This window comes from Crassostrea angulata, chromosome 3 (assembly GCF_025612915.1).
Source record: "Crassostrea angulata isolate pt1a10 chromosome 3, ASM2561291v2, whole genome shotgun sequence".
NCBI classification, from domain to species: Eukaryota; Metazoa; Mollusca; class Bivalvia; order Ostreida; family Ostreidae; genus Magallana; species Magallana angulata.
Genome location: NC_069113.1, coordinates 9,297,122 through 9,319,459, shown reverse-complemented (window position 1 = coordinate 9,319,459; position 22,338 = coordinate 9,297,122). Strand labels below are relative to the sequence as shown.

The window sequence follows — 22,338 nt, the reverse complement described above, 5'->3', positions numbered from 1 at the left end:
AGGCAGCAGTGTGAGATTTTTCTGTCTGTAAAAATGATAAATGAAGGAATGTGTAATCTATAAGTCCCTCCTTTGCTTAGTTGACCACAATTTATCATATTTTATTGAAAAAATTGTTGTATGCTCTTTTCTTAACTTGCACTATTTGTAGACCGCGGAGGGATAAACCATTAAACTGAAAGTAAACTTTTGAACGTCCAAAGAGAAAGTTGTCAGACATAGCTTTTTTATGTAAAATAATGCGAGAAAAATAATCATTCATTACTCGTGTGGAATAGTGAAATACTATCTCGGGCTAAGATTCACGGTCTAGGACTCGGCAGAGCTTCGTGCATCTTGTCCCCTCGGTGGAATTTCACTATCCCATATCAGTAATAATGAATAATTCCATTAATCGTCGTAATTATGATCTTACACGGGAACACACGGGAATAACATATTCCTTAATTTTTAAGAATATTGTGTTAATTTTTTCAATAGAATGAAAGAAAATTGATGCATTAAACGCATTTAAAATCTCCCCACGCGAGACTTTCGATAGTTGCTTATATGACCCTGGTTGTAAATAAACGCATATAAAGTACATGTATTGTATTATGGAAAGTAAACTAAAAATAAAATTGAAAGATAATGAAGTAAAAAAAGCAGCGTCCACAACTGCTCGGGCAACGACTGTGGAACTTATTCTTTAATCACTATAATTTATTATGAAAACTAGTACCAAAGAGTTCACTGTGTATGGCTTTAAATCAAGAAGTTGAACGGAAATTGATATGCTTTTTCTAAAGACAGAAACCGATACCGGCCCTTAAGTGATCCTTAAGTACTTCTTGCTGTATCATATTTTGCGACCTATATAAATGATTTAATTAAGTAATATTTTTAACAAAAAGAATTTTCCGACTGACATAATTAGGTTTGAGCACTAGAATATATATGTACAGTATTATGATATACAAAAGAATCAGAAACAAGTTCTAATAAGGAGCCATATTTCAATAAAATAACCACGAAGTTTGAACAAATATGGCTTCTAAAAAGAACTAGTTTCTGATTCTTTTGTATATTATAACATACAAACAATAAAGTATGTTAAACAATAAAATTCTTTTCTTTTGTTATTCGTGCAGGTAAGATAACAACATTGCAGAAAAAAATCTGCAATGATCGCTACCTTTATAGTCCATATGAATCATCGAAGATAGCATTTTATTGTTTATATTTACATTTTTGTTATAAATTATTGAATTTATCATATATAGTAGGTAAAGTAAGAAATTTATTGTAATGGTAATATGAGTCTGATATCTGCTTTTTGGATTTATTAGTTATCATTACAATGCATCCATCATTGGTTATAAAAAAAAAATAACAATTCAATGAATAACAAAACGAAACACTTGTACCATTACCTTACTAATACAAACACCATTGGAAATAATCATAATAATAATAAACAATAGGCTCCAAAATTCAATACCAAAATGTGGTTTACTAATTTTTAATTTTGAAAAACCGTGAAAACAATGTTAATGGTATTATCCTCTACAATAAGAATGAGAGTAACTACCTTGGTAAAGAGCACGTATAAATCCATTAGTTTTTTGTAAAGCAGTTGAACATTTCTACATTATCAACATGTGATAGTTTTGGCACAATATCCAGATATAGATCAAGGAGCATGGTTTGTATAGGCACGTATGGTGATTTTCTTTGCTTTTAAAGTTTAAAGCTTGTAAACCCACCTTCATAATATTCAAGTGAAATAACAAACAAAAAAGAACTCGGTTTGGTTTTATGGCAATTTATCCATATTAAAAGCTTGCTTCACCAATTTTTACTTTCTAAAGAACAATTCTGCTTTTGGAATTCTTTACCATTATTCATGTGAAACAACATATTGGAAGAACAATTGCTTTGTTTTATGTAATATTGTTCAGACGGTAATTAAACTGCAAGTATATTTTAATATATGGATTAGTAATTGACAATATCTATTTGAAAACAATCTTATTCACTTACACATATGTTTTCTGAAACCAAATTATTTCAAAGCAATTACAAATGTACCTGGTTACTTATCTATAACCACGCCTCTGCTGGGTTTTTTCTGTCTTCAGCTCTACTCATGTCTCATGTGGAAGCGCGTATTTTTATCAATTAATTGAACATTTGCAAGCATTCGTTCTTGATAAGATACTCGATCCTAAAAAAAACTATTTTTTCAAAACTTTATTTAAAACGGCTGAATCCTTTTTATCAGATTTGTTTCGAAAGAAAACTAGAGAACATTCACGGTTGCATTATATGTGTACTGAACATTAGCATTTTATATATATAATTTTTCGTTTGGTACGAATTCTTCAATTTTCTCTTCTAAAAAAGCTGCCAAGTAACAGCTTTATAAAAAAAAAATTATCTTTGGCGTCCCCCCCACCCAAAAAAAAATGGACCCAAATTATTAAAGGTTATCCATATTAAACATTAAAGTTATCCATGCCGTTTATAATAACGCTGTTTTTGCTATGTTGAAAACCCGACCCAGACTTTATCTGTGTGATGAATTGTATAAAAGGAAACACTGAAAAAAATGGGCAAGGTCATTACTTTTTATTAATTAGATTTTATGGTTATTCTATTTAAGAAGAAAGTAAAAGTTTCCTGTGCATATTTATAAACGATAAGTGTATTTCTGCGCATAACCGCGGAAAAAGTTACCGAGAGGAACAACATAGGGGGAAGAAGAATGAAAGCTTTTTTTTCTTTTCTTTTTTTACAAAAGTATATAGTGAAGTTACTCTTTTTGCGTTGACAAAAAAATATTCCTTCACAACTTTCATTACGAAAAGAATAACTATTATCTATGAACCTATAGACCACCATTTTTTTATTCATACCTGATCTGAGAACATATAAAAGAGAGCGTCAGTATCACCACTTTCGGGAGCCCCTCGACTTTAGACATTAGTGTCTCTTTCTTTATCTATATTTTGTCTAAAAAAACAAAACGAGTGCCTGTGAGCGCTCGCCAAAATTTCCTATACCTGCAACACAAATTCTGGCGAGCGCTCGCAAAAACAGCGTTAAAAACGGCACATATACATGTACATGTAGCTTCATTCAGAGAGAGGCAAAATGGACAAATCCAAGGAGGGAAAATAAAAACGTCGTTACTGTGACAATCGTAAGGTAAGCGTAAAAAAGAAAACGGTCGAGAAGAACAGAGAAAGCTTGGTACGTCATTGGCGTTTCTGTGATTTCGTCATCTTCGAGCTGCATTTCCGCCGGAAGTTTCTTTGATTCTGTGATTGGCGTCACTGTATCTGGATTTTGTTTTTTATGACAGCAACTGCATTTGTCGTTACATATAATTTTGGCAATGAGACGACCGATGGCTCCCAAACACGAAGAAACGGGTTTATCTCCCAAGTGGAACGTGGAAATTACCAATATTACGAAGACAACCGAGAGAACTCCAAGTCCAAGAACGATAACAAGGTACACCGCTATAAAAAATACAACATAAATATGATGATAACCTTTTTTGCAAAATAACTGAGTGAAAGGAAAGATTATATTAAAGAAATAGAATTCGGATAGCCTTAGAAAGAATTACATTTATTTGAAAAACTCTTACTTAGGTAGCAGACAGACACTGAAGTACTGGGAATGTTGTCTGAAATCAGAGTCAGGTACACAGCGTAGGCCAGTAATACGGTCAGAGAGTATCCGATCTTTTCTCCGGAGTCCACCGGAAGTCTGTATACCATTGGAATCAGAAACGCCATCAGAACCACTGGCAGGATTGTGTTGAGGGCGTGAAACAGTGGGCGTCTCCGGAGAGTGATGCTGAAACTGAGGCTCGAAAACGACTGACCACCGCGGGATTTATCTTGTACCTGTTCTCCGCTCGCTGACACCAACACCCACTCTCCATTCTCACTGTAGAAGCCCAACTCGATGGGCTTTGTATCATAGACAAGGTATATTTCGTTGTTTGTGTATCCCCAGGTGGTGAGCTTAATTGTGCACGTTTGTTGGTCAAGTGGATAGTAAGTAATGTCCGAGCTACAGGAAACCAGGTATATTCCTGTAGGATTCCATTCGATATTCCCAATAGGATTGATTCTCATCGGTATATTTTTGTCAGTGATGACAGATATTGAGTCAACCCTGTAAAATGAAAGTTTGATTTATGTTACAATATTTAATACAGAGGGAAAAGTCAAGCGAAGGGATCTCATAAAAATAAATATGACTGAATAATTCCACTTTTCCGGGCCATGCTTAATTGTTTCCGAGTTCACAATTATTCTTTAGATTATGGCAACAGCTTACGAATTTTCCACGATGAGCGCTGGTTTCCATACGTAAGTCTCAGTGCTGAACAGAAATCGGACATTAGTGTAATCCTGGGAGGTAGCTGATGTGTTCGTCCAAGACAAGCGGTCGTCCAACCAGCTCTGAAAAATGAAAATGATGAGACATATATGTATATGAATGCACTAAAATCATACATGTAAATGCGTAATTTTCATGGCCGCACTCAAATTGATTCTCCCTATTTTGCACTTTAATGGTCTTGCAATGTTATGATGAAATAATTATATCGTTTCGATTGTAAAAACGTATTGTGTATGTCACGACAAGCCACTTAAATGACGGAGAGTGTCATTCTAAGGAATATAAACACAATGTTCTTACCAGTGAGAAATACCCGGACACCGACATTATTTGGGTCTTGATATCCTGTCAAACAAAGATAGAACATACAATGTTAAAATCTTCAATGCAGTTGATTATATATTTCCCCACATTTTATATGCAGGTACATTTTACAGTGGTTTTAATTCTTGATATTCGAATATCTTACTTTTAGATTAATTATAGAGACTACTATGTGACAAAATTAGCAAGGAGCTATGTTGATAGATTGGAAGTCGATCGTTCATTCTAAATATACATAATGTTTATACGTTGCACCCAATAGAATCAATATAATCTTCAAGTAGAATAGACCATGTTACTTTTGAGTTGGTCCGATAATTCCAAGGCTCAATATAATCTTCAGGTGGAATAAACCATTTTCCTTTTAAATAATTCCGAATAATTCCAAAGCACAGTGATACTATATATATATATATATATATATATATATATATATATATATATATATATATATATATATATATATATATATATATATATATATATATATATATATTACAAGATCTCCTTTTACTGTCCAGCGTTAACTCACCATGTCATTGACAGTGAGCAAGGTCATGGAGACCTTGACCCTGGTCCTGTCTTCCGGTCTCTGGAGGACGGAGTAGGTGTTGGTGGTAAATAGCTCGGTCCTGAGGGCCGTCTCCAGGGAGCGGGAGTATGTGGGTGGGGACCCTCCGGGGCCCTGGGAGTAGACGGAGAGGACGAGGCAGAATACTGCAAAGGTGTAGAATAACCTTAATTACAATTATTTTTCCTATGAAAGTAAAAAACCTTTTCCTATTGTTTTTCATGAAAATTTAGGTTCATAGTTTAAATACATATATTTACATTTTCCAGTGTCTTCGCCTGTGATAACACTACGTATCGATTTTGTACTCTATAACCCATAATACAAATGACGCAAAATCGAGGCGCCAGCGGGGTTTGCTTATCTATATCATTTAAATATATAATGGTACGATGGCTTAAAATTATATAAATATAAGTAATAAGGAATCATTCTTTGAATATTATGAGATGATAATTTCGGTCGGGGTGTGATCAAATCTATCATAAAGCCCTTCGGGTTTATTGGATTTGATCACGCCCCGACCGAAATTATCACCTCATAATACTCAAAGAATGATTCATTATTCCTTATATAATATCATCTCGACTAACTTCAGAACAAACTGTATAAATGATCAAAATATTATACGCAGAATCTTGACTTTTTTAAAGTCCCGAATGTTAAAGGGTTAAAAATATGTTCAACGACTTCAAAAAGTTTATTTTAAAAATCGCTAGATTGTTGGAAGAATATAATAATAAATTGGTTTTTAAATTCCCCGTATTATGAATACTTAATTCACAAGAGCAGTGAGAGTCAGAGAAAAAAATCAAATACATGTCGCCGTTTTCTCTGACTGTTTTTCCTACTTCATTCCATTCATATTTTTGTAACAAATACAACTGTATTTGCGTAAAAGTTCATGGGAATCGTATGAAATAATTCTGCAACCTTGGAGCATCTTTGAGGTTGTATTATATTGTTTTTAAATCTTTACATTAAAGTTCAGCGAACAGCTGACGTGAAAGGAAAAAGTTTAAAATCTTCTATACGGTGACTAGACCGAGTTTTGTTTGGAATACAGCTTTATTCGTTATAAAAAAGTTAGAGGATTTTCCCAAGCCTTTTAAATGGCTAGTCATAACTCTACAGGCCTGTTGAAGTTAAAGATTTCGACTCTTGTTATGTCAGGAATTGATGTTTATGTAGTTACTGCATCACAGACATTTATTGAGAGATAAGTTGGTCAATATTTAGACAATAAAGGTTGTTCATGTAGATTTGAATCAAAAGAAGAAACAACTTCTATTCACAAGACCTTAGGGAACAAGTACATATTTTTCCGTTCCATTCGGTAGCCTGTGAAATGTCAGGTAAAGCGGACCAAAAATTATTAATTCCTTGAAGATTTTACGAAGATGCGATCGTAAAGTAGACTGTCTTGTCTTACGATAAAAGCTTAAAATTTAAAAACATTGAAAGTCATTCTTGATTAATTGAAATTCATTTATAGATAGTGTATTTTACAGATATTTTTATGCGACTATTGCATTCAAAGTTCATAATTCAATATATAGAAATGTAGTTTCTGTTTAGAATGCATTACAATGATGTGTTTTTGTGTATTATTTTTAATTTTTTTTATTGGCTGATGAACAATGCCTCTGTGTTTAATTTATTTTGTTCGCTTCGAGTTATATGTTACATTAAAAGACTAAAATTTATCAATTTAAACTTAACTATAAACTGTTATAGTTAAGTTTAAATTGATAAATTTTAAACTTTTAATGTAACAAATATACAAAAAGTCTTTTGCTACGCATTTATTTTAAAGGAAATTCAAAGATTTACGTTTACAATCACATTTCATTGGTCAATGAATTTATATAAGATCCCTATTTTTTAAAATATATCTTGTTTTTCTAGTCAGCTGCCTGTCCGTCTCCAGCCACTGTGATTTAGTTAATAATCTTTCTATATTTTTCATCATTTTCATTGGTGACAATGTTGTAACAACTTACTATGCTTAACTGTCTTTATTGCTTTATGGAAGCAAACAAGCTTCAGTGTTGCATTGGACTTGTTAAAATGTTTTAAAATAATAATACAAAATAATGATAAAATTGTGAAATAACTCTTCGAATGAAAATTTTGGACAGTGAATTTAAAAAAAAACCCCGAATACAAGTAGATAATTCCCTAGACAGCGTTGTTAGAATAACAACCCATGCTAATTAAAACAAAATACCAATAATCTGCCTATATATTTTTTTTTACTTACAAAGAGTGGCGTCATACTACTCGATAAATTCAATAATTGTTTTTGAAAGACTCTCTCTAACTGTCAATAACAGAAGAAGTAATTTTCCCCTATTGTTATAAAGCTTCTCAAACGCATATACTTTTTAAATTCAAAATAATTTGCTACTGGAAAATGGATTTCAAAATCATTTGCAAGAAAGAATTTATAACCGTAAAACAGTGCTTTCTTGTTAAAACACAGTAATTGTATGTAAGAATTCATAACAAACTCGGTTACTAAGATTTTAAAAGCTGATTTCAAAAAGATGTCTGTTAGTTCATGTTTCATCACACCTCGAACAAAAATCCGTTGATACCAAATGAATTGGTTTGTATACAGCATTTCAAAGTTTAACAGTTATGTGGTCAGGCCATTGTATCCTTGATTATTACGTCATTATTAATAGTGATTGATAATTGACCAATTATCGGCACAACACTGATTGAAAGAAAAAAATCCACTGACGCCTACTTAAATAGGCTCACCCTTAATTAAATGATTAAGAGTTTAATTAGAAATAAATAGCAAACAAATAAATAGGCATGGATCTCAAATACCTTAAATTGATACTAATTTTTAGTATGCATGTGATTTAATATATGCATATATGTACACACAATATTCAGATATATATATATTACATGTAACTTATAGAAAATAACACAGAAATCGATCCTGGAATGACAGTACTAAACCCATTGCACATAAAGAGACTGTTGTTCATTAAATCTTATTATATATACATGAATAAATAGTATTTCAACTCGGTCTCCAATACTGTTCATTTCAGATGTTCAGTTCTTTGCGTAAGATACGGGTAAATTTCATAGATGGAATAATTTTACATTTATAATTAAATTATCATTGAGTTGAGGTGAAGAAAACTGCCCTCCATTAAATACAATCTAACGATAACCACAATTAGGGAATTGCTGGAAGAAAAACCCAGATAGAATCAGACTATTTTCTGTTGTAAAACCGAGTATAATGTAAGTTGATAAAAAGATTTCTAATCAGTTGATTTAATCTTGCCTCGCTTCGATCGGCGCCAACTCTCATGGTACTTAGAAAACGGTTATCAACATATAAAAATGTATCGAGAAAACTAAGTTGAATCTTACGCGGAACAATTTTCATCAATAATCTGCTTAAAGTTGTGCTGATATAAGCAAGATTACATGTAAGGAATTATCTAAGATTATTAAGACTATTTACAATATAGTTTCATTCATTGATTGTAGACAATATCACTATAAGACAATTTTTGATAAAACTTTTTAATAAAATTTTTGGAAAATATTGCCGCAATATGTACATGTAGGAAAATACCAAAGATAACGGGATGAGATTCTAAATAAAAATTACTATGGGATTTTCTTACTTTGAATAAACAATTAGGTAAAGTCGTATTCATATTCTCCATTTTAAGAAAAATATGATGGAAATTTAGGGAAAAAACTTAAGTCAATAATGATAAAATAATACACGTAACTGTGCTTACCAATGTATAGTTGTATGATCCTCCCAATCATGATGAAATGTCGTAATTGTTTTCTTCGCAAACGTCCCTATATATAATCCATTCTTGCTTTTACTGCAAAAGGTTTAAATGTAAAAGTTTTTGTGGAGGTCTATAATTCAGAACCTGTGTATTAAATCATTGTCTCTTTAAATACCCCCGCTGTTTTGCCTCCTTTCTTACACACAATGATAATCTGAAACTTATTTATTGTTCTGACCGACACGTTCTTCTTTTCACTGCTACATTCCCTTGGCTATTTTTGTCAAAGCCACCTCCAATTTGTAACGATAATTATTCTTTTCGCTTTTTTTCTCATTGGAATGTTTTTTTTTCAAGGCAACTAAGATTTGCTTCATCTAACCTGCGTGACAGAGATTTGAATTTTAAATAAAATCAATAAGTTGATTCCAGTTTTAGAGGGCGATATTCGAGATGCATCGATGAAGATGGACGGCCTGGGCTTAAAGCCCATAAACTATGTATTTCTAATTTGAGTTCCCATTAGGACCAAAATACACGCAATCAAATTCAATTACAATGTAAATGTTCCAAAACGTTTGTTCCTTACGTTGCTAGTGTTTTTTCTTCATCATTTTAAAAAGCCTCGATAAAAGAACTCCATTATTGACGGTATCTTGACCTCTCTCCACATTTAAATAAAAATCATGTCTTTGCTTTGAACTCAAGAGGTGTCAATATTCATGTTTCAAATTGACTTCATTGTGTGTAATATAAACTGTAAATACGACGAGGTGGCTGTCTATGAGAGATCCCAAGTCATATTACGGTCTTACAGTATTTGCTCACTCATTGTCAGATCCAGAATATAGAAAAACAAGCAATAGCACCCAGTTACCAATACAAATAGGCACAGCTCAGCGCGAACTTCTTTCTGTGTCATTGAAATTATTGAAATTCAATTTTCACCTAAAGCTATATACACGAGAACATGAAAGTGTAAAATTTCAAACTTTAAAATACTTCTGAAATGAAATACATGTATTAAGTGCACTTTATTAATGCACATGTGGGTACAAAACATATTTTGTTTACAGACTCACGTGCGTTAAATTTCATGTCAAATAAGTGCAGATTTAATCCGCAATGATATTCGTAGAAATCTACACATGCATGTACCATGTCTTTTTAATGAAAAAACTGTGTCAGTAACTTTTATGTATTGAATAGATCTAAACTTGAACAAATGCTTGGACTTTGGGTAGTAGTGTTAAACAGCAATGTGACGTAGGCATGTCGACTTCTTCGCTAGCCCCTCAGCCATGGCTCTTTGAAATCAACAAGATTTGTCTGGCTTTTGAGCTAAGACTACGCAATCGGTGTATATTTCGCTCGAAACCAGCGGCATTTTTAACTTGTTTTGACGCAAGAAATAGATTGTTACGTCCTACTAAAAGTCCAAGGCCTTATTAAAATTGTTTTAAATTCCGAAATCACGGAGTCATACTTTACAGTACGACGCTGGAGACGCATGAAAAACTGCAAAAAAAAAATAATAATAATAATAATAAAATAAATAGTCTCATAACTGCAGCGGTGTGTGCATACAAATTGATTAACGCGCGTTAGCGCGTTATGAAAATTTGTTTGCACACACTGTTGCAGTTATGAGACTATATCTTTCAAAAAATAAGGATTTAATGCTTACATTTACATGTTTTTTACCTTCTTGTCTTGTACGCAAATGCGAATTATACCTCAAAATTACTGTATTATCCTATGGGTAAGTTCAAATTAATGGAAGAGCCACAGTAACAGCCACAAGCGTGATCTTTGATTTTCGCTTGTGACGTTGTATTTATCAGCGTTCAACGTTTGTGACGTCACAATTAAAACTCGTGATTTAACCTTTTAGTACCCTGTCTGTTATGGTGCTATATCTGCAGTAGCTTTACATGCAAAATATATGTGGAATGTAAATATTTTGCAATGCACATGTATTAAAAATAGCAAGGCTGTAACATTTCTATCGAATTAGTCTAAAAATCGCCTTCTATGGTCTTTAAACGCGACGGAAAGCAGAATGCATATCGTTAAGTAAGCAAAAATTAATTTTAAAACGGAATAAACTCAAACAAGCAATTTGAAAGTATAATATCTGCTTATTTCTCGTTTGTGTTAATGGTTAATATGAAAAAAGAGGCATGCTATTCTTAAAGGGCTGAACATTGTGGCTGCGTAGACGGTTTCTGCAAATTTTAAAAATATATCAGAATAAAAATAGTTTTCAATGACTTTTATAAGAATCTCTTACTGCTGAAGTAATCATATCGTCAGAGCATTATGTTTCAAAAATGGCATAACTTTACCTTTATGTTCTGTCCTAACATAATCTGTCTTGATGAACACGGTATATTGTATATTTTCCCCTGATTATGTATGGCGTTCGAAAACCTTCAAATATTCTTGAAACTGCTACAATGTGTGAGATCTTACTGTTGCTTTGGTATTTTATTCAAAGGTTAATTTGCGATGAATTATACATTTAGAAAAACGATTTCCGCTTTAAATACCCAGCATTTATCACATATTCCTAAACAAATAATTTGTATTTACTATCCAGTGTATATAAGAAGGAAAAAGTTATATTTATACAAATAATAAGTAACCGTGTGTTTAACTTGTTGAGAGATGCCATTTTCGCTCCTTTGATCTTTTGTTTTACTATTAAAAAAGATTTTTACGTGATAACATCGCTTAATCTTTCATTTGGGGACCTATTCGGTTTTCTTTTGAAGAAAAGTAAAATGTCAAAATGAACCTAGATTTCAGCATATCTCAAATACTATTGGTTGTAAGCACCTTACTGTGTATTCATTCGCTATGTAGTAAAAGTTGTAAAACAAACCATCTAAATTCCTTCACTCCTTTTGATTTTACAAAAAACAGTACAATACTCAATAGGAGCTTCTCGGGCTTTTCCGTCAGGCTCTGAATTTTTTCGAGCCTGACGGAAAGGCCCGAAAAGTTGCGATTGAAGCAATACTGTTTATGGTGTAATATAATTTATTCTTTCTAATGTGCATCTTTTACATACTACAAGGATAAATAAAGGGTAATTTTATAAATTAATTCTAAATACCTTATGTAACATTTGGGAATCACATTGTCTTTGAAATGAATTTGTATGATGTACAGTTGGGAGTGCATGATTAGTCAGATATTATTATTTAGATATTCAATACAGTTTGTGACACACAATGTCACCAAACGATATCTCAGTATTTGTTCTCCTTTTAGCTTGTAAATTACGAGTACATGTAATTGTAACATAATGAGTCTCAGGCGAAAACTTATTTCACGTTTAAACGTCACGAAAAGATTTCAAATAGAGATTAAAAAAAAATTGACAAATATGCATTGTCTTCTATACATTTATATATAGTATAGTATGCATTGTGGCAACGCACTTTGAAAAAATTACGCACTTTGAAAAAAAAATTCAAAGTGCGTTAAATTTTGGACAAAATCAACGCACTTTGAAAAAAAATTTTCAAAGTGCGTTATGAATGTACATCAACATTTTTTAGTATCGACACTCTTAACGCACTTTGAAAAAATATTTTTACATCACAAATTCTGGAACTGAATTTCTAATTTGTTGTAAGTATGATGATTTGTTAATACTCGTAAATCTAATATAACGTATTTAGAACGGGGATGGGGGTGGGGTGGGGGTTAACCAAAGATACAGGTCAAATACCAGGGCATCATTTAATTGATTACAAAAAGAAGGTCCCCTACGCCTCATTTTTCCTTCCAAAACATATGATATTCAGTAACTTTGGGTAAACATTTAAGATCGGAAAAAGAAATATGCTCTGTATAAGTACATGAAGTGTTATTAAAAAAACGAGCTGGTAGATTAGAACAATAATTTCTCCATTGGTATGTTATAGAATCTATGTGTTTCAACAGTAACCCTCTTTTCGTATTTTAATCAAATAAATCACTTCAATAAAAGAATATTAACATTAACGAATTTTGAATTATTATAAACTTAAAAACAAGCATTAGGATGTGGGTTAATTTTGTCGCATTGATCTTTTCAGAGATCATATTGTTTTTAATAAGAAGAATTCAGGTATCTTTTTTTCACAGCATATTTGCAATAAGCCAGTTGAAATATATAATACATTGATCTCCATTATTCAGATATATAAATCATATTCGTTCGGGCATAGCCCAAAATTAGTATACTAGATAAGAGGTAAATTGGCTGCACACTCAAAAAAGAAAATGCAGTTGCTAAGCAATGAAGTTTATGTGATATTGGATAATTCAAACCTCCCGAATTTTTTTGGTGTAAATTGTCGACATTGTCTTAATAGCTTAGGATAAAAGGAAAAAAAATCTCATCTAGAATCTGCTTATCAAGCTAGCTGAGAATGCAATGAGTTCTTTTTCAAATATATCACATTAAGCTGAACAAGGTTAAAACAATCTTTTCTTGTATATAAAACTATCAACTGTTTTCACTAAACAATGAAGTGCGTTAATATCGACGATGTCAACGCACTTTGAAAAAAAAATATTTTTTTTCAAAGTGCGTTGACTTAATCCCAAAATTAACACACTTTGAAAAAAAATTTCAAAGTGCGTAATTTTTCAAAGTGCGTTGTAACAATGCATATATACAGGTATAGTTACAAAGTGAACGAGGATGTCATGTTATCTTATAGATCTCGTAGAATATGGTAACTCAGTAAACCCGTGGCGATAAACTGTTGTTCTTATCTCTTAATTCTATGCTCTATGAATTCCATGTCAATAAAATGAAGTCTTTGAGAAGAATAACAAGGTGTCTTTACGAAGGAAGCGTGTTCAATACTGAACGAGCAGCCTCTTCCAGAAGATGGCGACACACATCCCGGTTTTCAATAACAGTTCCTTGTACAAATGTGGCGGATCTAATCATGAAAGACTTTGGAAAATTCTCTAACAAAGTAGCGCTAGTGAGTACATTATGATTATTTATGTACCGAATTTGCACTCCAAGCTATAATTTACTTGAAGACATAATAAAAGATATTGATGTCTCCAATGGCACTCGATCGTTAAAACTTCTTAATAGTTGGAGACATAACTTTTTCAGTTCCGTGGGATTTTACCAACATTGCGAGTGAAAATTAGTAAATGAAAATATTATAATGTGTTTGAAAGTGAAAAGAGAGAATCTTATAATAGCTGAGAGTTTCGTTGTGTCCAATTTCCTTAAAACCGTGTTATTTTGCACATCGATATCAGATTTTGCATGATTCAAAATATACGAAGAGTATCGTAATTTTTCACAGATTGATGGTGTATCAGGAAAGTCTCTAACCTATGGTGAGTTAGAATATGAAGTTGTTAAATATGCCGAATACTTCCGACAATTACGGATAAATAAAGGAGATGTTGTGTGTATCTGCGGATCCAACGTACCGCAATTTGCTCACGTATTTCTAGCGGCAACTGGAATCGGCGCCGCGGTTACCATAGCAAATGGACAGCTAACACCACGTAAGCAAACTTTTATTTACTTACAAAGTTTAAATTTCTTTTACAAAATTGAAAAAAATGATCTGGAAGTTATCATAGAAACATGTTTTCATACAGGAGAGCTGACAGATCAACTAAACGTTTCAAGAGCAAAATTTGTATTTGCAACGGAGGATACACTTAACAAGTGTCGCGAAGCGGTGAAAACGTCGAACCACGGCGAGGTATCATTTCGTATGAATCTGTAATTTAAACAGAACATGTACAGAAAAGGGGAAAAAAATTCAATGAAATCTAATAAAGGGTTTTGTTTTAGGGTGTATTCGAAATTGGCAAAATGCCTTCCCTTCTGTCCAATGGCATTCATGACGATAAGTCCCATTTTCTCCATAATGGCGTCAGAGATGACGATGTTGCATTGATGCCATTTTCCAGTGGGACAACAGGGCTACCTAAAGGTGTCGAACTGACTCACAGCAATCTAACGGCACAACTAAGTCAAATCAGGTTTCAAGTACTTCATGTACATGTATATTTTCATCCTAATGGATGCTATAAAGGGCAACAGAAAACCTAATAACTGTAAACTTTTCTTATAAAGTGACTTACTAGTCAACTGATGAATAAATAAATTTTAATTTTTTTTCATAAAGGCTTTTTCTACAAACCAAAAATAACTTCACAAATTCCTTCATACTATATTTTACTACAATAGACACCATACAGTTATCCCTCTCGATTCCGGAGATGACCGAGTTATCACGATGTTGCCCATGGTACACATAGCTGGCCTGGTGATCGGTTTACTGAATCCGCTGGCACAGGGTGCTACTGTTGTTATACTGCCCAAGTTTGTACCAGAGCAATTTCTCCGTGCTGTTCAAAAGTACCGGGTATGCACCTTAACATATATACCACAATGTATCCACATGTACATCAGACATCTTGCAATATCTTTTAGGGACTTTTATTCAATTTACAGGGTACATTTTCCCTCCTTGCTCCACCTGTGGTCAATTTCCTCGCTAATGACCCGATGGTGGATAAGTTTGACTTGTTGAGTCTTCGTGACCCCTACAGTGGTGCCGCGACCCTAGGTAGAGAGCTCACTGAGAAAATGGTTCAAAGACTAAACCTGGATGGAATCAGGCAAGGTACTAAAACTACTTCGAATTAATTTGTACAATGTTTCACTTACTGCCAGAAATGCAATGTAACAAGATGTGTTTGGTAGCCCATTTAGCCTTTCGATCAATCTGACCTTGAACTTGATGAATGACATTCACAATTTCACATTATTCCACCTTTACTTGACCTTAAATCAAGTATTTTCATAATTCAATGGCTAAAAATTTAGGCAGATTTTTTCATCGCTTGCAATATCTAAATTGACTGTCCCAAAAACCACATGCTTAGACATCGGGTAATTAACAGGTTACGGAATGTCAGAAACAAGTCCTGTTGTAATGACCGATCCACCAAACAATAAGCAGTACGGCTCCATAGGACACCCCATCCCCGCTACAACGGTCAAGGTATTGGATACGGTTATCCGCATACTAGTATAAACTAGCTATTAGAATCATTTTAACAAGACCTTGGACTTTCGGTAAGACGTAGCTATCTATTTCTTGCATCAAAACAAGTTAAAATGACGCTGTTTTGAGTGAAATATGCATACATTGCGTAGTTTTAGCTTAAAAAACCAGACAAATTAAATCTTGTTGATTTCAAAAGGCCATGACTGAGTGGACAGCATGCAATGAAAATTCAAATAGACAGGCCTAAGTCACTTTGCTGTTTGACACAACTACACAGTCCAAGCTCTTGTTAAAAAGGTTGTACTCCATTCAGTCCTCGTTGATTCAAATCATTTCTTCATTTTAATTCATTATGATCATTTTTAAGCTATTGATTTATCATACTTTTTCACAAAAGCTTGTAGAGCCAACCTCTAGTAATGATATTAGTACACCTGGGAAAGAAGGCGAAATCTGGGTCAAAGGACCTCAGGTCATGAAAGGTTACATAGGTCAACCTGAATCTACTGCAGATGTTATCACAAAGGATGGTTGGTTTAAAACTGGTAAGCAGGCAGTGCCTATACTACTATTACTATTATACTACTCTCTCTCTCTCTCTCTCTCTCTCTCTCTCCTCTCTCTCTCTCTCAGCATCAATATACATGTAACTACTTTGTAGGTGATGTCGGCTACTATAATACGGAGGGAAGTTACTTTGTTGTTGACAGAATTAAAGACATCATCAAATACAAAGGATACCAGGTACTTGTATACATTATAAACATTTCCTTAACACAGTCAAAACTTGACCTTTCGTCTTTTATTTGACCATCATCAAGTTTCTTGGTTATCTTACATAGTTCAAAAAGTATGTTCAAAAATTTGCCAACAGATGAAAAGACAGATCAAAAGCAACATGTCTCCCCTCCCTTCTAAGGGACGTAATGAAATGTGCGTTATTGTTCATTTGCACAAGGGTGGAATGTCTGTAAAATACTGAGTCTGACCCTGGGTATCATTAGGACATTAATTAAAGTCAAGAAACATTTATTATCTGTATTGTACATTTTGCTCAGATTGCCCCAGCCTACTTGGAGAGCATCTTGATGTCCCACCCAGGCGTCAGGGAGGCGGCTGTGGTTGGGGAACCAGTTGGGGTCAATGGGGAAATCCCCAAGGCATTTGTCATCCCATCCTCTCCAGTGTCAGAGGAAACTCTAGTCAACTTTGTAAATGGTAAGAGTTGTGTAAAGGAGGGATTTATTAGGTGGTATGGGGCATTTTGACATATATGGATGAAAGTTCTGTAGTTCATCATTTTCAATATACATATATCTTTATCTTTTTATCAACTTAGTCGATACGTCAGCCATAAATAATGCTGATTATAAAAACTATAAAGTTATTTCATTGTTAATTTAAAAAGAGAGCACATCACAAAATTGAGGGCCTATACACGTATACCAATTAAAATTTTGTTGCTTTAAAATATCCATAATATTGACTCAATATGTAATTGTGGTTATCTATCAACATTTGTTCACATGATCTATTTACATTTGTGTAACCATTAGAGTAATGTTTCTGTCCACAGAACAAGTGGCCCCATACAGAAGACTGAGAGGAGGGGTGGTGTTCACTGACCACATACCAAAGTCTCCTAGCGGAAAAATTCTCAGACGCTTCATACGATCTCAACAAGCATAGAATATGTACACGATCAACAGCTTTAATTTAATTCTCCATATCATGATGACCATCGCTGATAAAGTCTTGCCAATAAATGGAAGATTTTCACAACATTTAATCACTATCTTCTTCCATCATCATCCCTCTCCATCCTCCTTCTGCATCTGTTCAATCAACCTCTTCCTCTCTTCAGCCTGTCTGAGTTTATGTAACACTAAACTCTCAAAATCCCTGGCACTGGAGGTTGCACTAGACATTTGTGATGGCCATTCTGTCTGTAAATAAACAAACAGCAATCCAACTAAATTTGTCTCTTTTTTATCTTTTTATGTTTTAAAGTTCTAACAGGAAAACAAGAATGATATTTGTATGCCAACAGAACAGGTACATACCGTTATACATTGTATATTTATTCAGTTCAAGGATGTCCACACACCTTGAGACTTTAAAGTAAATATGTTTATGTATTCATGAAGCAGACAACTCAGATAAGCAAAACCCTGACCTTTGTAAAACTGTCTTCACTGTGTTGTGACCCTGAGTTGAAGTGGATGTTTGAGGTCATTTGTGGTCTCTCTGGCGGAGGCTGTATCCATGACAACGACAAAGGGTTATCAATCAGTCCTTTTTCAAGTTCTTTTGCATTTTTCTGTGAAATAAGTAGAGTATCAAACAAATCTCAGGAATCTTCTTTAGTTTAAAATTACTTGTTGATCAAAATATAAGATGACACACTGCATTCTCAATGATACATATATCTTTCAACTCCATAAGGACATTTACAATTTCAAGGAAGATGATCAGATATTATTCCATGACTATGTTGAAAATTCAAAGATATACAGAGTATACATGTACATGCATATCTAGAATTCTTATGTATACTTACTGCATCTGTCCATGAGGAAAATTCCAGAATGGCACTTCCCCCTTTCTTCTTGGACATAATTAGATTGAGGATATTCCCATACTGATGACAGATCGATGTAATGACAACAATAATCAATATCAAGTATATATATTTTGCAGGAAATCTTTAAATACTAGTAGTACTATTATTAAATGTTTCAGGGGGTGACAACTCTGATTTTACAGTAATTCATCAGCAAAAATTATACAAATGTAGATGTATCTTTTTAAAGATAATATGATATAAAAATATGAAGACAAAAAAAAGGAAATTACTGTTACCTTATTGAAGAGATCTGTCAGAATTTCAGAACTGTATCCACCATTGGTGTCATCATTCTTTTTACACTTCCATTTTACCTGATGCATCAAGAACAAGATATTGTTACCATATACCATCTATGCAAACTATACATTTCATTTATAGGTACCGGTAATACTGTACATGAAGACCCTTAAATAAGACTCTTATATACATGTACCATATAGAAAATATTTTGGGTCTTTGTGAGAAATGTAATGCATGAAGGTGTTTATGTACATAAAGAGTCTATCTCTTCCATCTACAACATGAGGTTCACGCAATTTTCCCCACAAAAGTAATTATTTTTAGCTTACTTAAAATGGGGAAAGACAATGCTAGCTGACATCAATGGGCAGATCACTCATACTACATCAAGAAGTCTTCTGCATTTAGTACATTGTACTAGTGTTCTCAACATAATGATGAATTAGAAAAGGAGCTCCCTTTTTGAAAGAATCTTAACTTAATAGAGTTCAGATGTCAGGTACTTGGTGTTTATACATATGTGTTCAATATAAAGAACACATTTTTTCATGTGTTTCTTATTTTCCCTGTGATATTTACTTTCAGTTTCGGAGTTTCAGACACACTGCTGCTGTTCTCTGTTTCCTCTTGCTGTTGTAGCCTTGTCTGTCCTTCCTTTATCTCTTCTTTCAATCTTTCTTGCTCCTGCTCTAACAGTTTGGATCCTTCCTTTCGTAATCGTTCTATCTGTTTATACGTATATCAAAAATATAATAAGAAAAAATTAGAACATCAACTTTTTCAGCTAGATGAATAAATATTCCAGAATTCTCAAGTTGACTTTGAGCCATCACCTCAGCTTGAAAGTTCTTCTTTAGCGACAGATCAGCTTCAGTTCGAATATCCGCTGCTTTCTCTCTGCTCTCAAGATCTATCAAAGTGAAAATTTATATTGAATAAGAAGGTTTCTTTTTTAAGGTTAGTTTCTGATAATATACTACCTAATCTTTTTTGTAAGTTTAGATCTCTAACCCATATCTAAAAGATCTTATTAGTTTACCAAACCATACATACATATATTTCCTCAGTGATGTCTACAAACTTTAAGAATGGTTTATATCTTAAAACATCATTGTAAAAAAATCTTAATGGCATCTCTTAAAATCTCCAAAGAAAATGCAATATAGTAGAATTTACCTTCTTTGAACTTTTTGCGCTTGCTGTCTAATTCCTTGTGGCGAGCCTCTGCTGCTTTTTTGGCTTTCTGTGCTTTATCGTAAGCTGCCTATATAACATGTAAAAATTTAAATTAATTCATTTCATCAAAATATTATTGGGGAAAGTATCAAACAACCTATTGTCATCAATAATTTCTAGGACCACTAGAGAGTTTTGTATCCAAATAAAAAACCAAATTCAATATTTGCATGAAAACAACATAAAATAATAAAGCCAAAGTTGTTGATGCTATTATTCAAGAATAAAATTACAATAAAGAACCATTTTTAAAAAATATCAACTGCATTTATTTTTTATTGAGGAGAAGCATTCTAACTGGCTCCAAGAGCTTGAGAGAGCAAAGCTCTCCCTATTGTCAACACATGTATATATAAAAAACAATAGACTTTACACTCTATACCTATGAAGTCAAACAGAATCCCTTCACTTGCAGCGACACCATCGGCATTCATGTTAAATTCTAAATCTAACTTTACGTTTGGCCATAGTTGTTTGTAATGTAAAGTGAGCAAGTTTACATGCTAAAATATACTTTTAAATATTGTAATATAAATAAAATAAGCTATTTTTCTGCATTCATCAACTTTGTATCAACATTTGGATCTTTGCTACAATGAAATACAAAAATAGGTGGATCCAACTGTGTATGTTTTTGTTTAATCTATTTCAAATTGATAGTGAAAATGTGATGCATTTATTGGCTTTGCCTTCTACAGGGTCACACCATAAAATGTATTACATGTGTATTGACAGCTATGTAAAAAATATTCTATCTTCCGTTTGGGAACAAAGAGCATGGGCCTTTATAAAGTTCTTACCCTAGCAGCTGCATCTGTCAGAATCTCTAGAGCTTTTGCCAACTGGTGGAACAGTTCAGCTGAAAAGTTGACAATATATCTGTATATATGCATATATTATATATTTGGTATTCACATTTTGTGTTGGATAAATCCTTGAATTATAGAAAATATGTCAACACAAGTTTTATTTCTTCAATTTTTATAATTCAAAAAGAATTAGACTAAAGATTTTCTAATTACTAAAAATTCATTTGCACATTTTTTTGACCCCGATTCACAGAAATTATGACACAATCAAAGTAAACCTATTGCCAGAAACCCACTGTTGGTCTCACTTTTCAGAAGCAGGACCAACTGTGGTTTCCATAAATGAAGTATAAACCTAGCTAATACAGAATTCAATTATATATCAAAAACATCTCATGTCAAGTCCTTTATTATTTAATGATTACCTGCTTTAGGATCATCTGGGTTTTTGTCTGGATGGCATTTTAAGGCCTGTTTTCTATATGATTTCACTATCTATGCAAAGAAAAAAATGTATTATTTGGTTGCTTTAGCAAAAATCCAACTAACTTGAAAAAGAGTGGTAAGATACATATACAACAATCTAAAGACACACAATTACAAAGCGTATGTGAGACTTGCTGAGTGTATAAAATAAAATATTCCACACAAAATAATACACAGTGTATCATGGCACGTAGCTACAACGTACATTATAGTTAAATTGAAGTTTCTTGCGTTAATAAATCTCATCTTATGAATACGCACCTCTTTTTCTGTAGCATCTTCTTGGACACCAAGAATTCTATAGAGATCTAATTTAAGAATATCAACAGATCCTGTAGGTACTGACATTGTTTGTCACTGCAGAATAGCTATGTAAATATTGATTTAAATGTAGCTTCTCAGTTTTTACAGCATTCAACTGATATGCATGGTACACCGTTCATGAGGATACTCGTCAAACAAAACACAAAACGTTTACTATTAGAAACCAGAAACTGTAAGAAGCTCGTAAATCGTTTTGAATTTCCTCCACAAAAACCCTACTTTCGTTTTTATCCACCAATTGTATCTTTCATTCCAAAAGAGTTTATCTCGAATTAAGTCTTACTCAAACTATTCGATTAAATTGAATTTCATGATTTTAAAAGACGACGACGTTGATTATGATAATTGGGACGACGATAACAACGACGAAGATAATGAAAATATTGTTTAATTTTAAAACGTTTTAATTCAAATGCACCGTAAAGTCTACAAACACGTACAATGTAAGCTACATGCACAGATCAGAGAC

The 22,338-nt window shown here is 33.1% G+C and overlaps 3 protein-coding genes across 3 annotated transcripts; 1 reads left to right on the top strand and 2 right to left on the bottom strand.

Moving 5' to 3' along the window:
- Positions 1-1,307: 1,307 nt before the first annotated feature.
- Positions 1,308-11,509, bottom strand: LOC128178401 (acetylcholine receptor subunit beta-like). Its single transcript, XM_052845542.1, has 7 exons — positions 11,433-11,509; positions 9,085-9,177; positions 5,261-5,445; positions 4,705-4,749; positions 4,339-4,463; positions 3,638-4,173; positions 1,308-3,506 (listed from the first exon to the last, which is right to left on the bottom strand). The coding sequence occupies exons 2-7, from the start codon at positions 9,113-9,115 to the stop codon at positions 3,121-3,123; spliced, it is 1,308 nt and encodes a 435-aa protein (XP_052701502.1). The 5' UTR covers positions 9,116-9,177; positions 11,433-11,509; the 3' UTR covers positions 1,308-3,120.
- Positions 11,510-13,816: 2,307 nt separating this feature from the next.
- LOC128178684 (uncharacterized) lies at positions 13,817-17,857 on the top strand. The gene is made up of 11 exons (XM_052845959.1): positions 13,817-14,078; positions 14,418-14,625; positions 14,722-14,828; positions 14,921-15,111; positions 15,320-15,497; positions 15,587-15,758; positions 16,039-16,139; positions 16,543-16,690; positions 16,807-16,889; positions 17,204-17,363; positions 17,722-17,857. The coding sequence occupies exons 1-11, from the start codon at positions 13,872-13,874 to the stop codon at positions 17,832-17,834; spliced, it is 1,668 nt and encodes a 555-aa protein (XP_052701919.1). The 5' UTR covers positions 13,817-13,871; the 3' UTR covers positions 17,835-17,857.
- On the bottom strand, positions 17,370-22,117 carry LOC128178685 (dnaJ homolog subfamily C member 17-like). The gene is made up of 10 exons (XM_052845960.1): positions 21,807-22,117; positions 21,485-21,554; positions 21,051-21,109; positions 20,191-20,278; positions 19,848-19,924; positions 19,594-19,740; positions 19,008-19,085; positions 18,706-18,786; positions 18,322-18,465; positions 17,370-18,091 (listed from the first exon to the last, which is right to left on the bottom strand). Exons 1-10 carry the CDS (start codon positions 21,891-21,893, stop codon positions 17,954-17,956), a joined length of 969 nt encoding a protein of 322 aa, XP_052701920.1. The 5' UTR covers positions 21,894-22,117; the 3' UTR covers positions 17,370-17,953.
- Positions 22,118-22,338: the final 221 nt, after the last annotated feature.

Bases quoted from the DNA above. Each gene is read 5' to 3' on its own strand.
- LOC128178401 (XM_052845542.1), bottom strand. From the start codon at position 9,115: ATGATTGGGAGGATCATACAACTATACATTG. The intron at 4,464-4,704 runs GTAAGAACATTG...TTCATTTTTCAG, and splicing joins TGTCCGGGTATTTCTCACTG to AGCTGGTTGGACGACCGCTT. The intron at 3,507-3,637 runs GTAAGAGTTTTT...TATTTTTTATAG, and splicing joins AGTGTCTGTCTGCTACCTAA to CGGTGTACCTTGTTATCGTT.
- LOC128178684 (XM_052845959.1), top strand. From the start codon at position 13,872: ATGCTCTATGAATTCCATGTCAATAAAATGAAGTCTTTGAGAAGAATA. The intron at 14,079-14,417 runs GTGAGTACATTA...AATTTTTCACAG, and splicing joins TCTCTAACAAAGTAGCGCTA to ATTGATGGTGTATCAGGAAA. The intron at 15,498-15,586 runs GTATGCACCTTA...TTCAATTTACAG, and splicing joins GTGCTGTTCAAAAGTACCGG to GGTACATTTTCCCTCCTTGC.
- LOC128178685 (XM_052845960.1), bottom strand. From the start codon at position 21,893: ATGTCAGTACCTACAGGATCTGTTGATATTCTTAAATTAGATCTCTAT. The intron at 19,925-20,190 runs GTAAATTCTACT...TCACTTTGATAG, and splicing joins GCGCAAAAAGTTCAAAGAAG to ATCTTGAGAGCAGAGAGAAA. The intron at 18,466-18,705 runs GTAAGTATACAT...CTTATTTCACAG, and splicing joins TTTCCTCATGGACAGATGCA to AAAAATGCAAAAGAACTTGA.